This window comes from Pavona decussata, unplaced genomic scaffold (genome assembly GCF_977016875.1).
Source record: "Pavona decussata unplaced genomic scaffold, jaPavDecu1.1 SCAFFOLD_64, whole genome shotgun sequence".
NCBI classification, from domain to species: Eukaryota; Metazoa; Cnidaria; class Anthozoa; order Scleractinia; family Agariciidae; genus Pavona; species Pavona decussata.
In genome coordinates, this window is record NW_028145484.1 from 643,357 (window position 1) to 667,453 (window position 24,097).

A 24,097-nucleotide genomic window follows, 5' to 3' on the forward strand; every position below is an offset into this window, starting at 1 on the left:
AGCAGCGACCACTTATGATTGGCTGAAATTACCCGATTTCAATCGCCTTAGTAAATAATGCAAAAAGGACGTCTGTCAACATTGGTTTATTAGCCTTGATTTCCTGAGGCTTTGCCACTGCCCTTGCCAAAATAAATTGAAAAAGTGCACGATCAGGCATGAAATTCACAGCTACAAAAACAATGTCGGATTCTATTGGCTCAAATGTTTGGTTAATAAGACATTGAACTGATATCTATTAAAAAAACACTCGGTGTAAGAAAAGAAGGGGCAGATCACAAGGCTTTTTCTGTGGGCATTCCCCCACGAAGTTAAGCGGCCACTTACGATTGGACTTCATAATACGATAATTGCCGGAACTCCATCGCGTTAGTAGTGATCTCATTACAACAATGGTTTTATTGAGCAAATTCTGTAGCCGACGATAGAATTTGAATACGACGAAACACGTTTTGCAAACTGCAAAATATCGTTCCTTATTTACAATGTTAAAAGTACGTTTACAGTGTTTTTTCAGTTAACTGTTCGGGGATTTACAACTTCCGGGGTACTTGTTTTACAACACTGTGCCTAAGCCAAGAAAAAAACAAAACTGAAATGAAACAAAAAAGAAAAAAACACGATAACACATGACACTTGTGGTTTGGCTTAAACCTTATTGGATTAATGAAAACATGTTTAGAACTTACATTAAAAAAACAATCGCAAGAGGAGAAGTTGTCATGAACAACACGCGTGGTTTCTCGAGAGGAGACACACTCGCGGGTTCCAGATGATTTTGGTTTTTTTCATTCATAAAGTCAAGATAAGTTATGAAGGTGGATTGGTCAAGTGGTTTGCATGTGATGTGGAGCGGTCTTTTAATCTAGCGTTCAGTGGTTTAGGCCCATTCTCTGTATGTATCCCCTCTACAAATAGATAACAGCGAGGAAACTTAACAATTCCAAGTTGCTTCCTGCTGAAGCTAAAGAAACTGGGGTTGACTAGCTTTCCTCCAGCTTCCCGTGGGCTGCCAATGCTAAGTCGATGTTCGTGAGAAACAATAGTTCTTCAGTTGATTCTACCGGTGCGGAAGAGTTGATCATGCTGATATTAGTTGAATATAGGCTGTATAGAAGTTGTGTCAGATTGTGTTTTGTCGATCTTGTTCTCAAAACGAATCGTGCTGGAAAACTTGCAGACAAAATGTTATCCAGAAGTATTACCATGCTGGTTTGTTTTGTTACTTTTAATCTGTAGGTAATCTAAGCACACTGAATGAGTCTTGCCAAGTTTTCTGTATTCATTGTCACAGTAGAGCGAGTTTTATAAAAAGGAGTAATCTTGCCACCACATTACACTGAACCTATAAGTTAGAATAATTTTTGAATCTAGTCTACTGGCATCCTTTCTCCTTCAGTCAGATATGAATAATATAACTCAAAGTTACGCAATACCGGAAGTAGTAATCCGTGTTTGTTTTCCTCTGGAAATTTCTTGGAAAGAAATTTAGTGTTATCAAATTATATCAATATCTATTTCTTGGAGTTGTAAAGCTTAGAGTGGGTTTCAAGCTAGTATAAACAGGATAACAAATACTAAAGTAATTAACAACTATATATACATTTTCTGTGACGTCTACGGTTGAAATCGTACGTAATAAAAAATAGATATCCCACGGTCATGATTTTATTTCACGATTTTTTTTATGGATTGTTTTCTGCAAGACACTGGTTAGAAAACTGCTTTGAAATAAGTAAGAATCTTATTCCGTTCTGTCTGTCCATCCATTTTGGCGACAAAACGTCTGAGAAAGTGGCGTGAAATTTCTTGTTTGTACTCATACTCGTTCGTTCCGTGTTGAGGAATATTAGTTCCTTGGATTTTTGACAACGTTTAAGGACTTGCCACTGGCACAGTCCACAGATTTTCAAACAAATACTCATCTTCTGCTCCGTATTCTCTATTTAGACGACCCGTCTTATGAGCTCACCTTCGTTATAATCGGCATCTTCTCCAAAGGATTTGAAAAAAATATCACTTATTTTATTTATCACAAAACAAAACAAAAATACATGGCTTCATTAAAGAAAGAAAGTGGCGAGGAAGCCTAAAAGAAAACCATGAGGTTTATAACATTAGGCTCCCTCAAAATAGTACACAATAAATTTACAATAATACCATGCACTTTTGAAAGTATATAACTAAATACATAAGGGAATCACAAGGCCCCCAGTCATCCAGCTCCCATCGCACACATCTTTCTATCAGTTAACCTTAGATTTCTATACTATTTAAGTATTAACGTTTTCACTGAACATAGAACATGCAATTACGTGTACTATAATAAAAAGAAAAAAACAGCGAGGAGACGTAACATAAACTATAAAGCTTATTTGTGATTAGGCCTCCTCAAACTAGGTATGAGTTATATTATATTTATTTACATCGCGCCGAGATAATGACTCAGCGTAAAGTCGATAGCAAAAAATTAACCAAAAGACACACTGGAAGAATCAATATTATTCATTGTTATTCGTAATATTAGTCATAAGAGATTTAGTAAAGCAACAAATAGAACTTGAGTTGACGATTTCATTATCAAGCGAGTTATAAAATTTGGGTTCTTGGGAAGAAGACGGAAAATTTCTGGAAGAAAGAAAGGGAATGGGAGTGTAACTATCAGCCAGGCAGCAACTATGAACCATTTTGTCGAAGCAAGTTGTGTTGGACAAATGTTTATTCATTTTATTTGGAATATGTTCTTCTGATGTTTAATTATTAGAGAAATGTCTGTAAAAGTATGTATTTTACGTAAATATCAAACTAACACTTCAAAATTTAATGAGTTTCCTTAGTGAGACCCCTGTCATCATTTGACAATTATTTAACATGTGCCCTCAGAGGCTTTACAGAGGAACTACATATCGATCTCTCTATCAAACATTTATATTTCATCATCTTCTCTTATAGTTATTCATAAATAATTCAACTGAAAGTTTCGGAAAGCTGGATGTTTAATCTATGCACACGGAAAATGTCACAGTTCCTTGAAAATTCATTTCAACGGAAGCTTGAAAATACCAATATCTCTCAAGAGCGTGTTGCATGCAATTTTTGCGGATAACCAAACATGAAATATGCGGTATGCCATTTGTTCGTATTATTTCCTTCTAGATGACTTTACACTGGCCCCCCTTGAATAGCAATTGTTATCTGCGAGCCGATCGATGACCATGATAAGCTGTATACAGTATGATTGTAAAGTTGCAGCCGGTCCGCATGTTATAAACTGATCATGTCAGAAAGAAGAATTCTGATTGGTTCTCTTTGCGAAGTGTTAACGTGAGCGCTTACGAGCTTTGGATGAGGAAGAAATGATTTTCTTTCCGTAGAACCCCGCGGAACTTCTGCCAGAGTAGCAACTTTCGCGGAGTTCTTTTCTTTGTTTACTGTTGGACCGAGACGAAATCGAGTTATAAACAAAGAAAAGAATGAGGAACAAGCCTGAGTAATGAGGTCTTGATAAATAAAGCGTTTCCCTGGTTAAAAAGTATATGTATACAAATCAAATGTTTAAAAACCGTAAAGTTTGGGCTAAAACTTTAGCCTTCATCAGGGGGAAGTGAGAAGATCTTTTTTACAAAGAGCATGATGTTAAATTTCGACATATAAACACCATTTGAAAAGTTAACGTGTCCAAGCGGTCCAGACGAAATATTGGTATATATAAATCGACAAAAGACAAACGAAATCTTGGTACGGTTTCTTTCCTTCGAGAAAAATAGGGTAGTAATATGAAATACTGATTAACGAGTGATTGTACAGAATAGACTAACTGGAAGTATATATCGTAACCATTGGTAAGGCTAAAAATATTACCACAATTTTGTTGGTACTACTGCCACAGGTGTTCTCTTCGAAAAACCCCCAGAGGAGGTGCTGAGAGATCGTGTGCCATGCAGGAACAAAACGTTGTAACAAGGGAATTGTATTTATTGGTTATTGGGGGGAAAAAACATTGAAATTGAGGAAACGTTTATCACAGCGGTCTTAAAAAATTTACTCAGCTAAAACTCTGAGAAAGCCGGATGCTCGTTCTTTGTTGTTCGGTAATTTGTTCGCACCCTTGACAAAGCAAATTTGGTGATACCATTATCTCTGAGAAACTGATTCACGGAAGCTCTATTAAAACTAGTTAGGCCACGTTTGTCAGCAAGAATTACTAACACTCTCCAAGTGTGAACCTGGAAAGATGAATAACTGTTTTATGAAGTGATTTGTGGTAAAAAGGAGTGTTCTATCAGGTAACGGTTAGACGTTTATAAAATGTTTCCTGTTGTTGCTGTTGTTGGCGGTGATCTTTTTGTTTAAATTTGGAAGAGAATACTTGTTTTTTTGTTTGCCATTTCGATCCTCACAGTTTCAGCGGAACTTCTGCGAAAGTGGCATGAACAATTTGATTTTTATTTTAACCTTGTTCGTTCCTTATATTGGGTAGAAATGATATCCTTCCTCATTTATCTACTTTTTTTCACGTTTATGGACTCCAGTGGCCTCAGCATTTTCTCCCCTACTGATTTCTTGTAGTTAACAACACTGAGTTATGTAAAAATCATTTTTATTTATTTATAGCATAAGTTATCTAAAAATAAATGTATTGAAACTTCAAGAACAGCGGAACAATCCACAGCCTTCCTTAAATCTGTCGAAAACTTTGTTTTTTCCCGTGAAAAATTCTTGGAAAAATTGTTGATGCCAACATCGGAAGGTAACTAATTCCTGGGTTCCTACAACTTGGGGGTTGTTTTGATAAACAGAGTAACCAACACTGAATAGTCAAGTTTAAGTACAAACAAATAAAACAGCTATTTTTACCACTTGGTGAATTGGTCTCTGGTGGAAAGGGGCATTCTAATTCTTTAGTGGACTACGTGCTAAAGGTGGTCGTTCAAGAATTTCTGCTTCCTAAAAAATAAGGAAGAGAAAATTAGTTACCCTCTTAACACCTGATATACAATTTTGGGGGAACTTCTGCGAGAGTGTGGAAGCTTGTGGACCTCACGCAGTGGTTCTCGCGTTTAACATTAAGTCACATTCACGGGCTATTTAAAACTAGACCAATATTCCCCCCATTGTGATTTCAGATGAATCCGGTAACAACATTTATCTCAAGTAGTTATTTGTCTATAAATAATTCAACTGAAACTTTTAAGAAAGACGGATGCTCGTTCTTTGTTTGTCGGAAACTGGTTTGTTTTCCTCTGAAATTTTCTCGGAAAAATAACGGAGGCTACTGATTCCTGGAAGTTTTAAGATTTTGAAGAAGCCAAACTAACAAAACTAATTTTATAAACCGGCTCATAGTGGAAAGGGGCATTCACATTGGTTCCCGTAGAGGGCTATTTTGAAAATCACTTGCGTCTGTATTTTCTAGAAAAACGAGGGAGATTAAACTGTTTTCTGTAAAAAAAGAATCATTTTCCGATATATCTGGCCTACAATTTAGCAGAACTGCTGTAAAGAAACAAAGTTTATTGACCTCGGTGGTCTCCGTGTCGGTCACGCCCAAGTAAACTCAACCAATATTTCCAGCACACTGACCTCACGTAGTTCAATAACATCATCTAAATATAAACCATTTGTATTTATTTATAATAAAGGGTTTATTCCGAGATACGTTAACAACACATCAACAAATTAAATTAGAAATATATGGAAAACGCAAAAATCAGCACTCGTGAGGACAGACCTTCATGTTTTACTTCAGTGCTCATTTGTGCTAAGTCATTCAATAATTATCATGGTTATTTTTTCAATGACCACTGTACAAATGAAATCTTTAAAAACTTTGAATTCTCCGTTTTCAAGTCATAGCCAAAATTGCTTTATTGCGTTTGTTCCTTCACTCCGAATACTATAAGTGATATCAAACAATATTCAAGAAATTCAATAAGAAAGCTTTATTACCAAAAGAAAATTTTAAAGTTTTAATTTACAACATAATATACTTATACAAAAATAGGTTAATTTACTCAGTATCACTAAAAAGTTAATCTAACCTCTTTCCAGGGTTGGAGGTCTTTTAAACGAAAGCTTAGCTTTATTTCAGCAACAAATCCAGTGAACAAAAGTTTTTAAAACATTCTTTATTTATATAAATGATATCATTAGAAGCTAGTCACTATTGAAGCATAAAGGGTTAAGAATTTGAAAGGTGTTCTTATGGTAACGTCGTTTTTGTACCTACTGGGTATCCCTGGATGGTGAAGTTTGCGTACAGCCATTCTAAAGCTTTAGTCTACTGAAAACACAAGGCCTTGGCAACACTATCTTGTCTTCCTTTAAACAAGATACAATGCTGAAACCGCTACTAGTATTTCCACTTTGAGTTTCGTAGTTTATAAAAAAACTCTCTTCCAGTAAAAGAACTGAATTATCGAGTACAATTAGCTGGCTTAAGACTTCCAGAAGTTCTTTGTCCCGGAACTGCTGAATCTTTAAAGAAAAAAGGCTGTTTTACGGTCGAGAAGTTCTTTGCATTACAAATAACCACAAGCCGTCGTCCACTTATTTCTTTATTTATTTAGATTTGCCGTTTTTATTTTTTCCAACTTTAGCTAAAGCATATATTTTGTAAGAAAGATCTCGACGTAATTTATCGAACAACATCACCGTTGACCTTCTACGTAATCACAACTGAGTACCAAACAAGGACAAAATATTTGTCATAATCAAAAACATGATCAAACATGATCAAAATATTGCCCATTTATCCCTTTTAATTTTCTAATATTTTAGGAATCTATTCGTCCATGACATCAATCACTGCCCTTTTGTGACGTTGTTTTCTAGTCGTATGTAATATCATAAAAAGTATCTAATTTTTTCCACCCATTTCATTTTCTGTCCACACGAAACCCAACACGCTTCGAAAGTACAAACTTGCGAAAATGGTCTCCAGTCTCAGTACCTGGCTTTTGAAAATGCATCCGTGTCAACAAGGACAAAACAAAAACGTAAACTTGACCCTTTAACCCCCAAAATCAAAGAACAAATTCTCCTATCTGGTCCCCATACTTTTCTTATAAAAGTACTGTGGAGAAGTTATTAAAATATCAAGTAAATTCACCTTATTTAGATTTGCCGTTTTTATTTTTTCCAACTTTAGCTAAAGCATATATTTTGTAAGAAAGATCTCGACGTAATTTATCGAACAACATCACCGTTGACCTTCTACGCAATCACAACTTAGTACCAAGCAAGGACAAAAACACTTGTCATAATCAAAAACATGATCAAAATGTTGCCCATTTATCCCTTTTAATATTTCATTCTCTAATATTTTAGGAATCTATTCGTCTATGACATCAATCACTGCCCTTGTGTGACGTTTTCTAATCGTATGTAATATCATAAAAAGTGTCTAATTTTTCCACCCATTTCATTTTCTGTCCACACGAAACCAAATACGGGTCTCCAGTCTGAGTACCTGGCTTTTGAAATTGCATCCGTGTGAACAAGGAGAAAACGAAAACGAAAACTTAACCCTTTAACCCCTAATATCAAAGAACAAATTCTCCTATCTTGTCCCCATATTTTTCTTATAAAAGTACTGGGGAGAAGTTATTAAAAGATCAAAATTCACCTTGGGTGATCATATCCTTAATTCTCATGGCCTCAGGCGTTGAATAAGCATGTATATTACAAGGAGAAATTTGATGTTGATCACTGTGGACAACAAAGCGTTAACGTTTGAAAATGAAAGGTCTTCGTGATACTTAAGGTTTTCTGGTTAAAGTTTTTAAAACTCGTGTAGTTTTTATATTCGTTTTCGTGTGAACAGACAAGATGATCTGTAAACCGTCGTGTGGACGCAGAACTTTAACAAAAAAGCAAACCCAGTTTCTGAAATAAAATTTTCTGAAAACGTTTTTCAAATGAAAGCTCGGGAATACTACTTTCCTGTAGTAATTTTTACGTTGAAGTTTAAACACAAAGGAAAGCTATTGAGCGTCGTCTCCTGGTGCTTGGTAAAGGGGCAGTGTCATCTATTTTAGCGTCACCTTGAAATACCCACAAAAATATATTTGTATCGATGGAAATGTTGAAATAATGGTCAAGTTTTGTTAACAATAACCCTACTAGTGCACAGAAACTGCGATTAATTATCTTCGGCTGCATATGGCTAGGATGGAAATGGATTGTAACATGAAAAAATTGGGAAGTTCGTATAGTGTTCAAGTGGGAAGAAAATCGCTAAAACGGACCATGGTTCTATATTCCTTGGACAAATCACTTAACTCTTTCTTCCCGGTGCTCTAACAACGATTTTATGACCTTTCATGGTAGAGAAAAAGTACTTTGTCAAATTTTGACGAAATTAGAGCAAACTGAATATCTGTGACAGTAACCCCTTAAAACAGTTGAAAAAAATCTAAAAGAACTTTGAGCGGCGTTGCCCACGAACGTACTAAGGATTAACAATATTGTTTGCTTTGTAATACAAACTAAGAACGTCATACAAAATGATTTATTCAGACAGTATTGGACTGTGTAGCAAAGTTAATTCACCGCTCCAGTTGAATCGGTATTTATATTCGAAAGACTAAATTAGAATCGACAGGAAATTGCTAAAATAGAAAGGTAATATGGATTCGGCTCAGAGACATCACCGAAAAAGAAAGGCACAGTTTTTCTAAAAAAGACCGAGGAGTCTGCGGAATATTTAAAGTGGATTGGTTTTAATGCGGTTCGCGGTATTCGCGCAAAGCGGACGCGTTTGTAACTGACTCTAAAGTCAACTGAGCAGACGACATTGTTTGTTTTTCTATTCTGAGTTAATTTGTTAGTAGAGAAAAAGCCACTAATTATGCTCAAGCTTGTTGTACTTAGCGGCAAACAAAGTTTATCGACCTACCTTTGTTTCGTTCTTTTGTCGCACAATACTGCGCCGAGTTTTCCGCCGGAATTGGCCAAGATGTTCTTTTGTGGTTTTTACCGAAACTTTTCCGTCTTGTAAGGTGAGAAGATTACACAATTCCGCCACTAATTTCTGTGGGAAAAAGGAGAAAAGAAACGTGACAAACTCGACGGTTTTTTTTTTTTATTTAAAAGAGGTATTTTTGTCTGAGTGTTAATGGCCTTATGTGAAGCGGTGGACAACAAAGCGAACTTCGACTTGTTTAGCTTAACAGTCGACCACGTGTCTTGAACTAGGCTTTGTTGTCTACCTTTATGATCTGAAGGCTAAAATGCGTTAACAACGCAACACAAAAATGCAGCAAAGGGGGTCAGGACTCAAAAGAACGGAAAGAATTTCCCTTTACACAATTTGACATTTGCTTCAAAATTTTCGTCAGAATTTTAATCATTTTAGGCAAGCCCACATGGAAATATTGATTCTTCTTTCTGATTGGTGGAATTTTCGAGACGAAATCATCATATGACGATACAGTTATTGTTCATAATTATCACTAGCCTCTTCACCTACGTTCCTGATGTACTAGCTATACTATGTTTGGTCGTGTTGATATTGTCATGACATGTAAAATGTTGATAATTCTACTCCTACTTTGGATAAAGAGAGTTAGGTTTAAATACCAAAATAGGCAAAACCGGAATCAATGAACTCTGATCGCAAACAAAAAAGAGAGTTTCTACAGTAACGATAAATTTGTCGACGTCTACCTAATTGGGATATTACAGCTAATCATGGGAAAAACGTTTAGCAAACCCACTGGAAATCTGAAATATAGCACGTGTATTCTAAAAGTAACCGAAGTAACGTAATCTGCTAGTTTTCTTTACTCAATAAAATATTTCATTTTCTCCATGAATCCCGCACACGATTCCTTAAGCGCCTTTCAGTTCTGAGGTCAGTGTTGAGTTGTTCTCGCATTAGAGTAAGATTGACAAAGGAAAGAAGGGGCTAAATTTATTACGCTGTTCTAAGGCTTGTCTGTCGGCTAAGTGTCTACAAACGGTATTGTTTAGCAGCTTGTATTGTGAATAACCCGATACATGGTCCTGGAGTAACAATGATGTCTGAACCATTGTAATAATGACGGTCTGAATTGCATAAGCAAAAACTCATTCGTCAGCCATCGGTCACAAAACTCCTTCTTACAAATTACACTCCTTTATAAGAACGTCTAATTTGGAGGTTGAGGTTGAACATTATTTTTTATTTATTTATTTATTTTACAGTTTTTAAGCGTTTTGAAGTTAAGTTATCTGTCATGTTGTTTCTATAAATCAATTCGTACTTGACCAGGAACCTTCAAAAAGCCTTATTTGCCGTAACGTGGTACGTGTATCAAGTTGCTTGCGAGGCCTTATTTAGTGTTGTGTACAAGAGAACGTGCCAACTAACTCTCAACAAATTTGGCTTTACGAAAAGTGTTCAACACAGAGGGGTGTTTGTAACGTGACAAAAAAAAATTGATACTGCTCGTTTAATGGTCAAATAAGACATTCTTCACTGACTCTCCCTGTACTTAGTATGTTCGACTTCTTGAAATTTTGGTTTGTCTCCCTCTCAATGTTGTTGTAAATAGGTCCTTACAAAAAAGCGTAATTTTCTTGATATTTAACCAAGAGACCTTGCCATGCAAAGTAATTTAACTTTTAATTAAAAGGTATTTAAATTGTTCACTTTGCTAAGTATTGAAGATTATTTTTTTCAGTCTCGTGTTCCCAATTGTATAGTGTCTGGGTCGAAGACGTAATTTCGCTTGGTAGGTGAAATAAACTGATAATATTGTTAACACTGCGTAGCGTCTTGTTCAGGTGATACAAAAGGTTTTGATATTCTTTAACGCGATTAAGTTCGGTTTTTGTTCACCGACCTTTCGGCAGTGCTGCCTTCTTCAGGGTGGCATGCCACCCTGGAGAAGGCTGCACTGCCAAAACGTCGGTGAACAAAAACCGAACTTAATAGCGTTAAAGGTGAAATAAACTCACCGGCAATTAATATATTTAATCTAGGAGGTCGAAACAGTGTAACGTCTCCCGTTAAGTAAATTATGAAGTTTATTAATACATCCGTTTTTTCCAGGCTAACCGTATTAACTTCTAATTTACGTAATCAGGAAAAGTTACACTGGTTTGACCTACTGGATTAGATATATTAATTGCAGACGAAATTACGTTTGCCACCCAGACAGTGTAACAATTGGCAACACGAGACTTTTAAATAAGACAGAAGATGTTAAGTAACAACAACCTTGGACACGACAAAATCATTCTGACATCACAAAAGTACGGTGACTAACCTGAAATTAATTGTTTTTATTTAATTACTAATTGAGCAAAGTTAGATCTTATGTCCTAATCAGACAAGTAGACAGCATTGTAATAACACCAGACATAAAGAGAATAAAGGTGTTTAGAATTTACAATAGCACAGGACTAACAACACAGGTATATAACGCAACTTCAACTCAACCGACTCAACCTCATTCAGTCAGTTAGTCAGCCATTTGGAAGAGAACTCTCAAAATGACACGGCTGTTTCAGATTATATTTATATGCCTTGTGACTTGCAAAGTTGGGAGCACACTAGATCTAGAGAGGCTAAATCAAGGTTTGTACATATTTTCTTTCCCGTTTTTTCCCACAGCGCATCACGCCCACAGTTTTTTGAAAGAGTGGATTACTTACAAAGTGATGATAACTTTATCCAGCGGATAAATGGCTATCCAGAGGATCAAATGTATTACTCAGGTCCCGGTTGTTTAAAGAGCGGATAACTTTGATGGATAAGTCGCTATCCAGTGGATAAAATGTACCCCTGTGAATGGATTTTATCCCGGCTGGAGAGCAATTTATCCAATAGATAAAGGTATCCGCTCTTTGAGCAACTGGATCCAGGAGTACATAATTTTATCTACTGGAAAGCGATTTATCCCCTGAATAACTGACGTAATCCACTCTTTGAACAACCGGGGCAGCTGCTGTGGAAACTAAGACCCTGTTCTTTGACCACTTTGGTTGATGTTTCCCAACAGAATACTAGTTTGAAGCCGATTTGTGGCTGAAATAATGTGTGTTATTGGTTCGATCCTGATTGCCACGGCTGTTCACAACTGAACAACCCGCAAATGATTTTTCCCAATAGAAGATGAAAACTCAACCAACCACAAACAGAACACAATTTAAGTGCCACTATGTTTCGCAAGGTCTGAACGAAGTATCAAACCGTTTCCGTTTATCAGTGCATGTGTAGTATGCGTTAATCGAATCAGGTTTTTGTGTTCTTTTGGGAGTAAACTCTTTCGTTTGGTTCAAGTTGAACAGCATCGAACCTAGCCTGGTTCAGTGAATCTGCTGAATGTTATTTTCCGACGAATGAAAAAAGGGTTTGAAAAGTGCTTTTACTATTCACGGGACATGAGGTTGAAGGCGTTGACTATCACGCAGGAATTCATAATGAGGGGGATAGGGGAGGAAAAGTCAGAGGAAAAGCCTAACACTCAGGGCCCGGTTGTTCGAGAGCCGATTAACGTTAATCCACGATTAAAAGTTAACCGAGGTTTTCTGCTCCTTCGTCAAAATTTTAAGCTAGTGGTAAAGAAAAGTCAACGTCAAAACTGAGGGACAAAAATCTCTTTGAAAAATCTTTTATTGTTGTGTAATTAAACTCGAACCAAAGTTGTCGTTAATACAGGATTAGCTTAATCGGGCTTTGAACAACTGGGCCCTGGGCCGGTTTGTTCGAAAGCCGATTAACGCTAATCCACGATTAAAAGTTTATCGAGGCTTTCATCGTCGCTCGTTAAAATGGGTTTAAAGGCTACTTTCAAACTAAAAATAAAGAAAAGTCTTGGTCAAAACTGAGGGCCGAAAATCTTTTGGAAGAATCTTTGTTGATTAGCAATTATACTCGAGTCAAAATTTGCCTTAATCCAGGATTAGCTTAATCGGGCTTTGAACAATTGGGCCCATGTTTAACTAATCGTCACTTTTTCAGCCGGTTTGTCACTACTGCATGACTATCAAATCCGCCATCTTAGTTTGAACTTTACCTGTCGTAAATCTAAACGCATTTTTCAAAGATTTATCATTATTATGTTATCATTTGGAAACGTGTCTACTGGTGAACTCTTCATACTGTGTTTGTCAGCAAAACGGATAACAATTAATTCATTCATTCTTCGGGTACAACAGAGATAGAATTCACCGAGTCCTCGATTTCCTGTTGAGTGTCCCTTGCAATAGTATCCATGTAGTTAGCGTGCCTTCTTCCCCTGTTTGGATATAGCAGTCTCCAACAGACAACGTTTGAGAAGACTTTGTCCGTGGCACGAAAACAACGGCCGGCAAAGCGTACTCTACGTTGTGCAACAATGATGGCCATATAGAAAGAATGTCTCATAGATCTGTGCCTTAGTTCGATGGTTCCACCAGGAGATGCTCTGTACTCTCATAAGAAGAGGTCTGGTGTAGGTAGCATCCACCCGATTTTGTACCTCTTTTTTTCATGGTCCACTTTCTGCACCATAAAAAAGGATGCTTTCCACACAAGCCCTGAAGTAAGCCAATTTAGTGGACTTTGAGATGCAAGATTGCCAGATATAATGCAGCTTGTTACAGGCATTCCATACTTGTCCCTTGCGTGATATGAAGTCCTTCTTGCTCTCTGTAGCAAACGAGCCGAACTACTTAAAATCAATGACCACCTTGAGCTAATTGGGCTACCGTCTTCGGAGCAGATAGGTTGATGTTGTCATCCATGTACTCAGTCTTCTTTGAATTGAGAAAGAGGCCAACCCTGGCAGCAGCATCCTTTAAAGATAGTCGTAATCATACCCTATGGGGTCCCCCCTATAAAGGGTCGCACACTTGACTCTAATACGATGCTACTCTTGACAGTAAGGGTCCAAAAGAATCGCTTCGCCCTAATCAGCATTTGCTAAAATAACGTACTGATTGCACTTCTTCTGTATCCAGGTAGCCGATTGCCGACACTGCCCGACAGCGCCATTGGCCTGTGGCTCCAACAGCAAAAAATGGTGAAGAGGGTATGTCACAGGTATACCACGGAAAAAGTACACACAGGTAAGTACTGCGAGTGATAAACAAAAGGATGTGGGCTATGATAACAAGTTAATACGTAAGATGTGTAAGTGTTGCAAGAAAACTGTGGTGCGAGACTAGACTGTCTTAGACAAAACTGATTGTAAGACTGGCGCTGTGGCAAAAGGCAATGCTACTTAGGCCAATGTTTCTACCAGTACAACTCCTGCAGGCAGAAGCACCAGTGCAGTTTATTTGTGCATTGTGATCCTCTGCATTCAAACGTTTTGAGCCTGTCAGTAGCAAAACGTTATAAGACTCTGAAGTCGTCCCATGTCTCGGACCAATTGGAAGAGTAGCAAAACCCCTGAGTGATAATCACAAAATGCTTTTTTTTTTTTTAAGGAACTTAAATTCAGTTTTTAAGCGGTATCAAAGGACTTAAAATGGTTCATGTTAACTGTGTTACTGTTAACTGAAACAGATATTCAAGCTAAGTGAATCAGCTATAGTTTCACATAGTATCACTGTAATGATCTGTTATATCAAAGGAAGAAAGCAAGTAAACGTGTAAAAGCAAGGTATAACGTACTATGTGAAAATATGGTTCACCGGCGAGGATTCAAACCCCGGTCTCCTGCATTCACTGGGCAGAGGTGATAACAGCTACACAACTAACAAGCGAACCCACAGTAGAAGCGGACGGAATAGCCATACTAACTCTTATTACATCACTGAGATCACGGCATCGCTCACTCAGCACTGGAAGTCTGATTTCACTTTGGATCGACTTATCACTCGCGTGATTTGTTCTCTCGCGCGGTGATCATGCGTTACGCTTCGTGATTGTAGCACGCGCAAACTGTGAACCGTTAGATAAGCGTCTGCTTATTTGTCACTTTTTAAACCGACGAAGGCCGAAGATTTTCGGCCGAAACGTCTTGCTAATTTTTTTTTTTATAAACGTTTGGTTTTTAACGTTTCTAGAAGTCAGAGTCATACACCTTTTAGATTACATTATGTCCATTCCGGACTGCAATTTCAGTATCTTTAACAGAAACCTGAATATGAATACTGTTAATTCACGGGTTAGATCATAGATGAGGACGTTTTCTACGGTTTTGCCGTGTCGTAATTGCTAACGTTCCTTAACAAAGTTCAGACAGAAATAAACTACAACGCAAATTGCCTTTGTCTTAAATTTGTTCACGCTACGAACTGGCATTGAAACGAAGGTTGTCTTCGCGGAGCTCACGCGCGCGTCACCCTCATGAATATTCACACGCGAGTCACCCTCGTGACATCCGCGTTCCACGTTTGGGAGGAAATATACCGAGTTGGCTGTGCGCATGGAACATTTAAAGGTAAATTTTAATCGCGAGAAAATCTATTAACGCGGTAGTTACTGTATACGGTGTTCGACACGAGTTTGGTTAGAAATACGACGATAGCTTCCTTTGTCACAGTTACAAAATGATTGTCAACAGAAACAGTATTCTTTTTCACCTTGACCGTTTTACGCGAACCGAATACGTTAATCTATATTGACAAAAAAAAGAAAAACACTTCATTGATCCCAGCGGAACAAAAAGCTTCTTATCAAGTGTTTTGATTCGTAAGGACGAAGCTTAGAAGTTATTTTCATGTTCAAAGTGTTTGAATGATATTGTCAGAGTTTTATCTCACTTGAAATAAAGGATAAACACTCATAATCTCCCGTCCCCTCTTAGAACTGATGTCTCACTCTTTCGGGTGCCAATTCGAGATTTTATGACCTAGAAATTGGTGTTAATTTTCGTTAAATTCTTACTCTAAGATTACGAAGGTTCTGTTACCCACTCTGGTACAAGAAATACCGTAAGTCATAATCGGAAAAAGTCAAAATTTATATGAATTTTATGAAAAACAAACAGTACCACAGGAAGTTCACTAAGTTTCCATAACTTTCAATTGAATACCTACACTTTAGAAACTCCTTGCACAACACAATTAACTTCACCACAGACAGTGAAAGCACTACTCAAGAAAACTTTCACATGATTAATAGCCACGCACTCGGAAGCTAAGACCATATTGTAGAGTATAATAGACAGCACGACACGTGAAGTCGGTAAATACATTTAACGGTCACACTTGTGGTTTTTAACCACCACAACTTTCTACAACAAAATAAACACCACCACAGGAAAGTATAAACGCCCAACAATTGGCAACAATTCAGGATTTTATCCACAGAATCAAAAGTAGAACCACGTCACAGAGCATGATAAACAATACAAAACGAAAGGATACCTATAGCTTTCCTTTGAATGAAAACCTTTTCTTTTTTGGCTTTTTTCCAGACTCAAAAGTTAGAAACATCTTACACAGCATATATCACCTTATAAAGCGCAACCAAAACAGTAAGAAAGAGCAGACAAACAGACTCAAAAGTTCGAACCACCGTAGCATAATAAACAGCATCAAAACGGGAAAAGTTGTTTTAAGGATCTTTTCCACATACTCAGACGAAACTTCAACAACGCGTTAAATGGCTTGAGGTTTGTCTCTGGAAGGAAATGGTGGAGAATCACGAGATCGCATGACGTTCTTTGCGGGAAAAGAAGCCCCTGACTTGATCTGACAAACAGGCTCTAATATCAACCATATTTGCGTATATTGAGATCAAGGACGCGAAAATCATAACAGGAATACGGAAGGAGCTTAACGAGAGGATAATAAGGCAATACTGCAAATCCACAAGGGTTTCTGCACACCAAAAACGAAATAGTGCGTGATGCAACTGGAATAAAAGTTAAGTAGACACTAGAAGCATTGGCTTTCTTAAGTGTTTTCAAAATTCTTGAAGGTTGTTGATCCACGTGGAAACCGCAGAAAAGTAAGAGAGATTAGATTAGGTTGGGGGGAGGGGGAAGGGAGCGAGACCCCACGCACGCTTTCGCGCGATCTCCTCGTGTTTTCGACCGATCCTTCTCGCGCTTCGCGCTCGATTTGTCACCCAGTATTTCCACTTTCAGCGCCTTTCTCACAGAATTGAATAGAATAGAATATTCTTTATTTAAACATGGTAAAATCCATTAGGAGTATAAAAATTAAAAATAATCTAACTATCCTAAAGAAAATTCAAAACCTAACTACAACTAATCTAACTAAAACCTCTTCTTCGTGAATGCCGTGTATACTCTAACATTAAAAATGAACAGTGACTAATCTTTTAAATTGACTTAGAGATTTAGCTTCTCTCACATCACAGGGCAGGCTGTTCCAGAGAACTGCTCCGTGTTGTCCGTGTTAGTATACCATTTTCCTTAGAGATTATCCAAGTTATTTCAAGTGTGTGCATTTTTTCAACAGTTCTCAAGATTTTAAATTTACTAGAATGAGACACTTATTGCATTCACAGGAACTGGACGAAAAATTCATTTGGCAGACTGTATAACACGTCTTGTTCAGACGGGAGGAGATGCGAAGCAGTCACTTGGAGAACAGGTCAGTTTACAAATTTAAGTTTTAGCCAGCTTTACCAGCGGTAATGAGGAGAGGGGACAGAGGTATCTGAAAATCTCACTTTCCCTCGTATTTCAGTCTTGCTTTTCCCACTCCCAACCTCGTGGCTCCGGCCATTTCAGCCTTTGCTATTGTCACGCAATGTCTCATCTCACTTCCGTTTCCGCTATCTTTTTCTCCCTCAAAATTCCCGCCTTCTGTCCCTCTGCCCTCTGCTATCGCTCTAATGAACTCCCTTTTTCGGACACAATTGTACCTGCCAGCTGCGTGGCTACTATCTTCCTTACAAGCTACTAGGTGTGTCGTCGTGCAAAACGATCAAACCAAACTATTCCGCTTCTCACCGACAGAGCTCGCCAAAGGCTAGCGAGTAATATCCAAGCAACAACCGTGGACGATAATCCTGCTGCCATACGTTGGATCAATTGTTGATCTGATCGGCTTAACAAGTACAAATGATACAAAAAGCAGAGAATGATACAACGTAGAATTACGTTTTGGAGTGTACTATATTCAGCTATATTTCGGCTGGCCAAACCAGAGAATTTGCATTGGGACATGCGCTTATATTACAAGTATTTGCGCAAGATCTCGTCAAGATTAGGTGTTCTGCGTCGAGCGCGTAAGGTTCTCCCCAAGCCAACTTGCCTAATGCTCTACAATACTATAGTTTTGCCATTATTTGATTACTGTTCGCCAGTCTGGGACAGTTGTGGGGCTGGAAGCAAAGATTACCTAGATAAGCTAAATAGACGTGCTGCATGCATTATTGAAGGTCGATCAGTCGGGGCTGAGGAATTAAAATCAACACTTGGTTGGCCCAACCTACAAGCGCGCAGAAATTATCTCAAATGCCTTTTAGTCCATAAATGTCTTCACGGAATAGCGCCTTCGTACTTACTTTCAGAGTTTAGGCACGCGCATCTTTACCATGACTATAACACCAGAAGCCGTGATTTGTTGCGCCCTCCCTTCGCAAAAACTGTTAAATATCAGGGGAGCTTCAGAATAAACGGTGCTCGAACTTATAACACCATCCCGAGAACCATTAGACAGGTAGTGGCGTTCAGTAAATTTAAAACCGAACTAAAGTGCCATCTTAAGCAGTAACGCCCGCGATACATGCTGCATATATAATTTAATTATTTGTCTAGTTTTTTATTTGCTTTTTTTTTGTTTCAATGTTTTGTGTTTTGTCTTGTGCTGTGTCGGGGCTCCATTTAAACTAGCTCTGCTAAATTGGATGCCCCTGGATAAATATTGAATTAAATAAAATAAATAAGTAACGGAACTGCGTAAAACTAAACCTGAAGAAGGCTGGTTTGGCCAGCCGAAATGTAGTACACTCTAAAACGTAATTCTATACGTTGTATCGGTCTCTGCTTCTCTTATCATAACTCACACGCACCGATTAATCAGGCCAATTTGACAAACAAGATTCGTGAGCGGAGGAAAATAGGCCCGATTTATAAAAATCTGTGGCAGTGCTAACGCTACACCAACAAAAAAAAAAATTGGCCGACAACTTGTGACGTGTAAACTGGCCCACGCGATTGAAACTACTAATGAGGAAGATGAATTGGGACGTGTAAATTAGCCTTCACCCTTTAACCCTTATATCAAGGAACAAATTCTCCTATCTTGTCCCCATACTCTTCTTATAAAAGTACTTGGGAGAAGTTATTCAAATGTCAAGAAAATTCACCTTGGGTGATCATATCCTTAATTCTCATGACCTCGGGGGTAGAATAAGTATTGATATTACCAGGAGAACTTGGATGCTGATCACTGTTAGGGCTTAAAGGGTTAATTACAAGAAAAGTCTCTATCAGACCAGCTCAAAGAAGTACACCCACCTTTCTGTTAACCTCCATTGACAGGAGTATTGTCCTAGCAGCGACGTTTGCGCCGCATTGCTGTCCGAGGTGAAGACTATCACAACGTTAAACAGTGTTCGTGACGTCACCAGCGCTCTCAACTGCACTTGCATCCCACTCGAAAGGGGCTGTCGGCGCATGTCGGCTGAGAAGGTGTATTTCAGAGGAACTAAGTACGAAACGAGAGTTGACGTCGGTCAGTGCATTGGGAAATGTCGTTTACGTGGTAAGCAATTTTTCTAGTTCTCAGAAAAATTAAGGCCTGGGCCTATATTCCTAGCAAGTAAGGGGGTGTTCTTAATTTGCTAGCATTTTACACAACACAAAATAACTTTAGGAGTGACAGCAAAAGTTTAGAGAAAATGAAAAGAATGTTGTCACGTGAGCTGTCAGGGTTATTTTCAGCTTAGACGAAAATGGGAACACTTTTTACTATTTTCTGGGAGCTACTGTAAGCTTTCAACTGTTACGAATATTACTTACACCCTTTTAACGCTTGGCAAATTTGAGGTATGATAATATGGACGATTTTTATGAGGGGACTACGTATTAGTACAAATTAAGTATTGTTTGTTTTCTATAAATAAGCGAAAAAATGGAACGACGTTTCGGTGTCATTTTGGCACCATTATCAAGCAAAGAATGTAACAGAAAAGATAATTTATACAGAAAGTAAAGGTGTGAAATAGAATAAATTACATTAAGACTAAAAGTAACTGTACGGTGTTCATTCAGAGAGGTGTTATAAGGTGACAGTTACTTTTAGTCTTACGATTAATTAGGTCTTACTTCTCATTAGTTGAGAAAGTGGCGCGAGTTTTTCTAGGCAATTACAGAACGCAGTAAAGCAAAACCATAAGAAACGCGAAATTCTTTTTGATTTAAAGCCGCTCAAAAGTTGTTCTTACGGCGAAACTCTGTTTCTTAACAAGTTCAAGTTTAAGTTTATTAAGTTTTCCAAAAGTTACTTACAATGAACACCGCCTGCAAATAGCGAGCTAATCTAGGAAGGCGGTGTTAAGGACATACATAAACGAATTACTAATTGGGGGCGTTAAAAAAGTCAGTTTTGAAAACATTATTAACAGGGTTGTTGATTGTTGATTGGCTAATCGCTGTTTTGAGCACATGATCGCCTCGATATTTTAAAGATACTTTTAGTTCACATACCATAGAAATTGTTTTAAATTTAACACATTGTTTTTTTGCAGGTTCTCGTGACATCGAATGCAAGCCCACGTCTTTCAAAACTGTCACAGCTATAGGACCAAACGGTAAGCAAAACCATCTTATACCTTACCATAGAGACGAAGCGCACACAAGTTAGACCATCTTTTACAACATAATAAAAACTACGACAGTAAATTACTGCTCGCTAGCTCACAGGAAATGTTAAACTTCGATATTTCATCTACAGGTCTCAAACATCATCAACACTAAGATCCTCGGAAAGTACTGCCTGCAGTTCTTATATTATTTGAAGGGCGACACTTTAGGATTTTCTCAACCCGATTCTGGAGATAAAGTAACCGTATATAGTTTACGACATTAGAGTTCTGATCAATAGCTTTCATTTGATGACGGGTCATGCCGAGAATTTATTCACAGACTCAAAAGTTAGAACCACCTTGAACAGTATAATAAACAGCAACACAGGAAATGGTTATCTGACGTAGCTTTAACTTGAATGGTCGCACTCCCAGCACCAGAGAAATTAAAGTACCGCACAATAGCTTTAATAGGGATGATAGTAGAAGCAGCTTGATACAAGGTTTGACTCCGATTGAAAGCTAAAATCATGTCTCTCTTGCTAACAGTTGTAGTTTACTAGCAATTTCATGCTGTACATTTCAGGAGCCAAATGTGTTCAAGTGATCGAATCCTGTGCGTGTGAAAGGAAGTGTTACAGAGTCTCCCACAAAGAGGCATTTCAAGTCCAACACAATAACACATCAATAACAAAGGTGAGATACATTGAACAGTTTGGGATGACAGCGGTTTTCAATCGAGTGTCGTGAACAACACAAAGTTATTACTCCGGCCAATCACAAAGACGTAAACAGCGCAATGAACCAATCAGAACACGATGTAACAGGCGCAAAGTGGGGGAAACGCATGCGAGCAAGACAGATTGGTTTCGTTGTTTCTCATTGGTTGAAAAAGTGGCGCGAATTTTACTAACCAATCACAGTGCGTAGTAACGCAAAACCAAACAACGCGAAATTACTTTCGAGGCTCAATTAAAACCGCTCTGACTTTCGAGACAAATTTAATGCCACTTTCGAGTTGCCTGGAGTCTTCCTTTTTCAGCATGTGAATTTAAACTCGCTTAGTACCACCTTATTTTGAATTAAGAAAACAAAAACGCCACTTGGTTTAAATTCTTAGTATAATCAATCAAAGCAAGCAGGGATATTCTTGTCTAATCACTCATGACTTGATTACTCGTTGGAATAAATCATTCCTCCTATTTCTGCCATTTTTTTAGTGTTATTTGAGTTTGTAGTGATTACGTTTAGTTTGCCGGCTAATTTTTTTTCCCTTTTCTTTCTTTTTCAGGTCATCGATGTTGGTCGCTGTGTGGGAACTTGTTCAGGCCACGTAAAGGGCGACTGTCTTTACTGGTAAGTAGTAACAACTCTTATCCCCAAAAATCTTAAAGTGTATATGACAGTCAGCTTGTAGTTAGCTTCGAGTAATTGGCCCCTGCATATCGCGACGCGTACAAGAGTAGTGGTAAACCGACTATAGACTTCTTATATTTTCGATCATTCCTTCAAGTACTCTTTTTGTTTCTTTCACAGGATTAACAGCCGAGAAGAGCCTGGGTCAAGAACCAGGCGTTGCGCACTCCGCACCAAGACGAGGCCTAAACGATGTCAGCCAGAATCCACTTGGGAACAAAATGTTGGCGGCAAAACAGTGACTGTTGTTGAGACGTGCGCATGTCAGTAGTACAGCATACCTGGATTGGCTCTGACGAAGAGCCAACGCTCAAACTGGCACAGCACTCGAATCTCTCCACAGCGACTAATTACGTTATCAACTCTGTTTCTACTCCCCACCGACGCAGCACCACAGTTTCTTTAGAAATTAACCTTCTTACCTATTCTTGAATAAACTACACTCGAACTTCTTCAGTTAAGACACACTGAATTGGATATGTTTATCCTTTCAGAAGAGACGTCGACTTTAGCAGATTTTTGAACAAACACTGAGTTTATTAACAATTAAGTTTAGTGTTTTACGTTGTCAAACTACAAAGGGAAAAAAAGAGAAATATATACGTTACAATATTTTACAGTTACAGCTAACTACAGGAATTGCGAAAGGTACAAGAAAATCACTAAAGCCACTTACAATTCTGGTTGCCTTCTCTTCTGCTTTATGAAGCGAGGCACGTACTGACCTATTTATTCTTTTACAAAAATATGCATGATATGTAAAACACGTATCTTTTAACACGCATTTATTAGTCCTTTACAAAGTCCCAACTTTTACGGCAAAAATATGCGTATTATGCAAAACACACACTGATCTGAGTGTAATTTTCTCATTTTCGCTGGACAACGTTTCTGTGCACGTGGAAAAACTTGTGCGTAGTACTGGGCATCAGACTAGGTGTACCCTATAGACGAAGTCACTGACACAGTATCAGAAGACGGTTCGATGACATTACATGGAGTAACCCAATGGAAGGACACATTAGAGAATTAAAAATAGACAAACAAACAGACAGTTGCCGGTAAAACCGTAAAAAGCTAGTCATCAAGTGAACGAAAACGAACAAGCTGCAAAAGACAACTTTTGCTTACGACTGTCGCATGCGATTTCTAGAGCGCGCGCTTCTTGCGTCGTGTAAAATATCGCACACAACTCTTGTCATTTAACTTTGCCTACACCTGGGATTGTCGTAGGATTTTAAAACGTGTTTAGGCCGATTTAGACGGTAAAACTTTTGCTTCCGACTGTCGCATGCGATTTCTAGAGCCAGCGCTGCTCGCGTCGGGCAAAAAATCGCACACAACTCTCGTCATTCAATTCTGCCCATGCCTGGGATTGTCGTAGGATTTAAAAACATGTAATCCTACGACATTTTTTGGCGTACACGACAGTCGTAAGCGAGTTGTAGGTTTGATTTACACGAAACAATTCGTGTCGTAGGCCTGTCGTAAGCTTGTCGCATGCGACAAAGTCGTACCGTATAAATCGCCCTTAAAAAGCTTTTTAGTGGAAGCTAAACTAACTGTAGGTGTTACGAATGTCTTAAGCAGGATGCTGATCATGATCGTACCTTACAAGGAAAGTATTGAAGTTTAAAACACGCTACCTGACTGTAAATAAAATTATATATAATAACACGTCCAAAAATACTGCATGTATTTCGTAATCCACCCATCTGAATAAAGTCTAAATGACACCAGTCCTATGGGAAAAATTAGCTGTAACACAAAGGCCTCTCTGACGAACTACATTTGTCTCGTGAAAGAAATGAGATTTTTATGCTATAGGCTTACACTTGTGTTAACAGTGGAGGTATAAATAAGGCTTCACTCTCGAAGAGTAGCTCTTCAAAAGAAAAGCTTGTTCCTAGTGCGGTCTTTGTCTGGATGTGCTAATTCTTTGTAGAAATCATTTCAATGGACTGATTTGCATTAAAGAACGCTCACAAACCACAGTGTTTAGTCCTATTATTTGTCATTTTCGTTATCCAA

General features: G+C 38.1%; 1 protein-coding gene and 2 long non-coding RNA genes across 3 annotated transcripts in view; 2 read left to right on the forward strand and 1 right to left on the reverse strand.

The window, feature by feature from the left end:
- The window catches only part of LOC146478285 (uncharacterized), a 40,971-nt gene extending 21,452 nt beyond the window's left edge, over positions 1–19,519 (reverse strand). The window contains exons 1-2 of the long non-coding RNA XR_014865089.1: positions 19,362–19,519; positions 8,900–9,034 (exon numbers count right to left, since the gene is read on the reverse strand). This is a non-coding gene — a long non-coding RNA (uncharacterized LOC146478285). The remainder of the gene's footprint in view (positions 1–8,899; positions 9,035–19,361) is intronic.
- LOC146478278 (uncharacterized) overlaps positions 1–24,097 on the forward strand; it is a 164,261-nt gene that overhangs the window by 92,968 nt on the left and 47,196 nt on the right. The gene's annotated exons all lie outside the window — the stretch shown is intronic.
- On the forward strand, positions 11,128–22,476 carry LOC146478287 (uncharacterized). Its single transcript, XM_085111810.1, has 7 exons — positions 11,128–14,040; positions 17,402–17,487; positions 19,386–19,608; positions 20,594–20,656; positions 21,237–21,346; positions 21,942–22,006; positions 22,187–22,476. The coding sequence occupies exons 1-7, from the start codon at positions 13,992–13,994 to the stop codon at positions 22,335–22,337; spliced, it is 747 nt and encodes a 248-aa protein (XP_084967936.1). The 5' UTR covers positions 11,128–13,991; the 3' UTR covers positions 22,338–22,476.

Bases quoted from the DNA above. Each gene is read 5' to 3' on its own strand.
- LOC146478287 (XM_085111810.1), top strand. From the start codon at position 13,992: ATGGTGAAGAGGGTATGTCACAGGTATACCACGGAAAAAGTACACACA. The intron at 17,488-19,385 runs GTCAGTTTACAA...CTCCATTGACAG, and splicing joins AGCAGTCACTTGGAGAACAG to GAGTATTGTCCTAGCAGCGA. The intron at 19,609-20,593 runs GTAAGCAATTTT...GTTTTTTTGCAG, and splicing joins TGGGAAATGTCGTTTACGTG to GTTCTCGTGACATCGAATGC.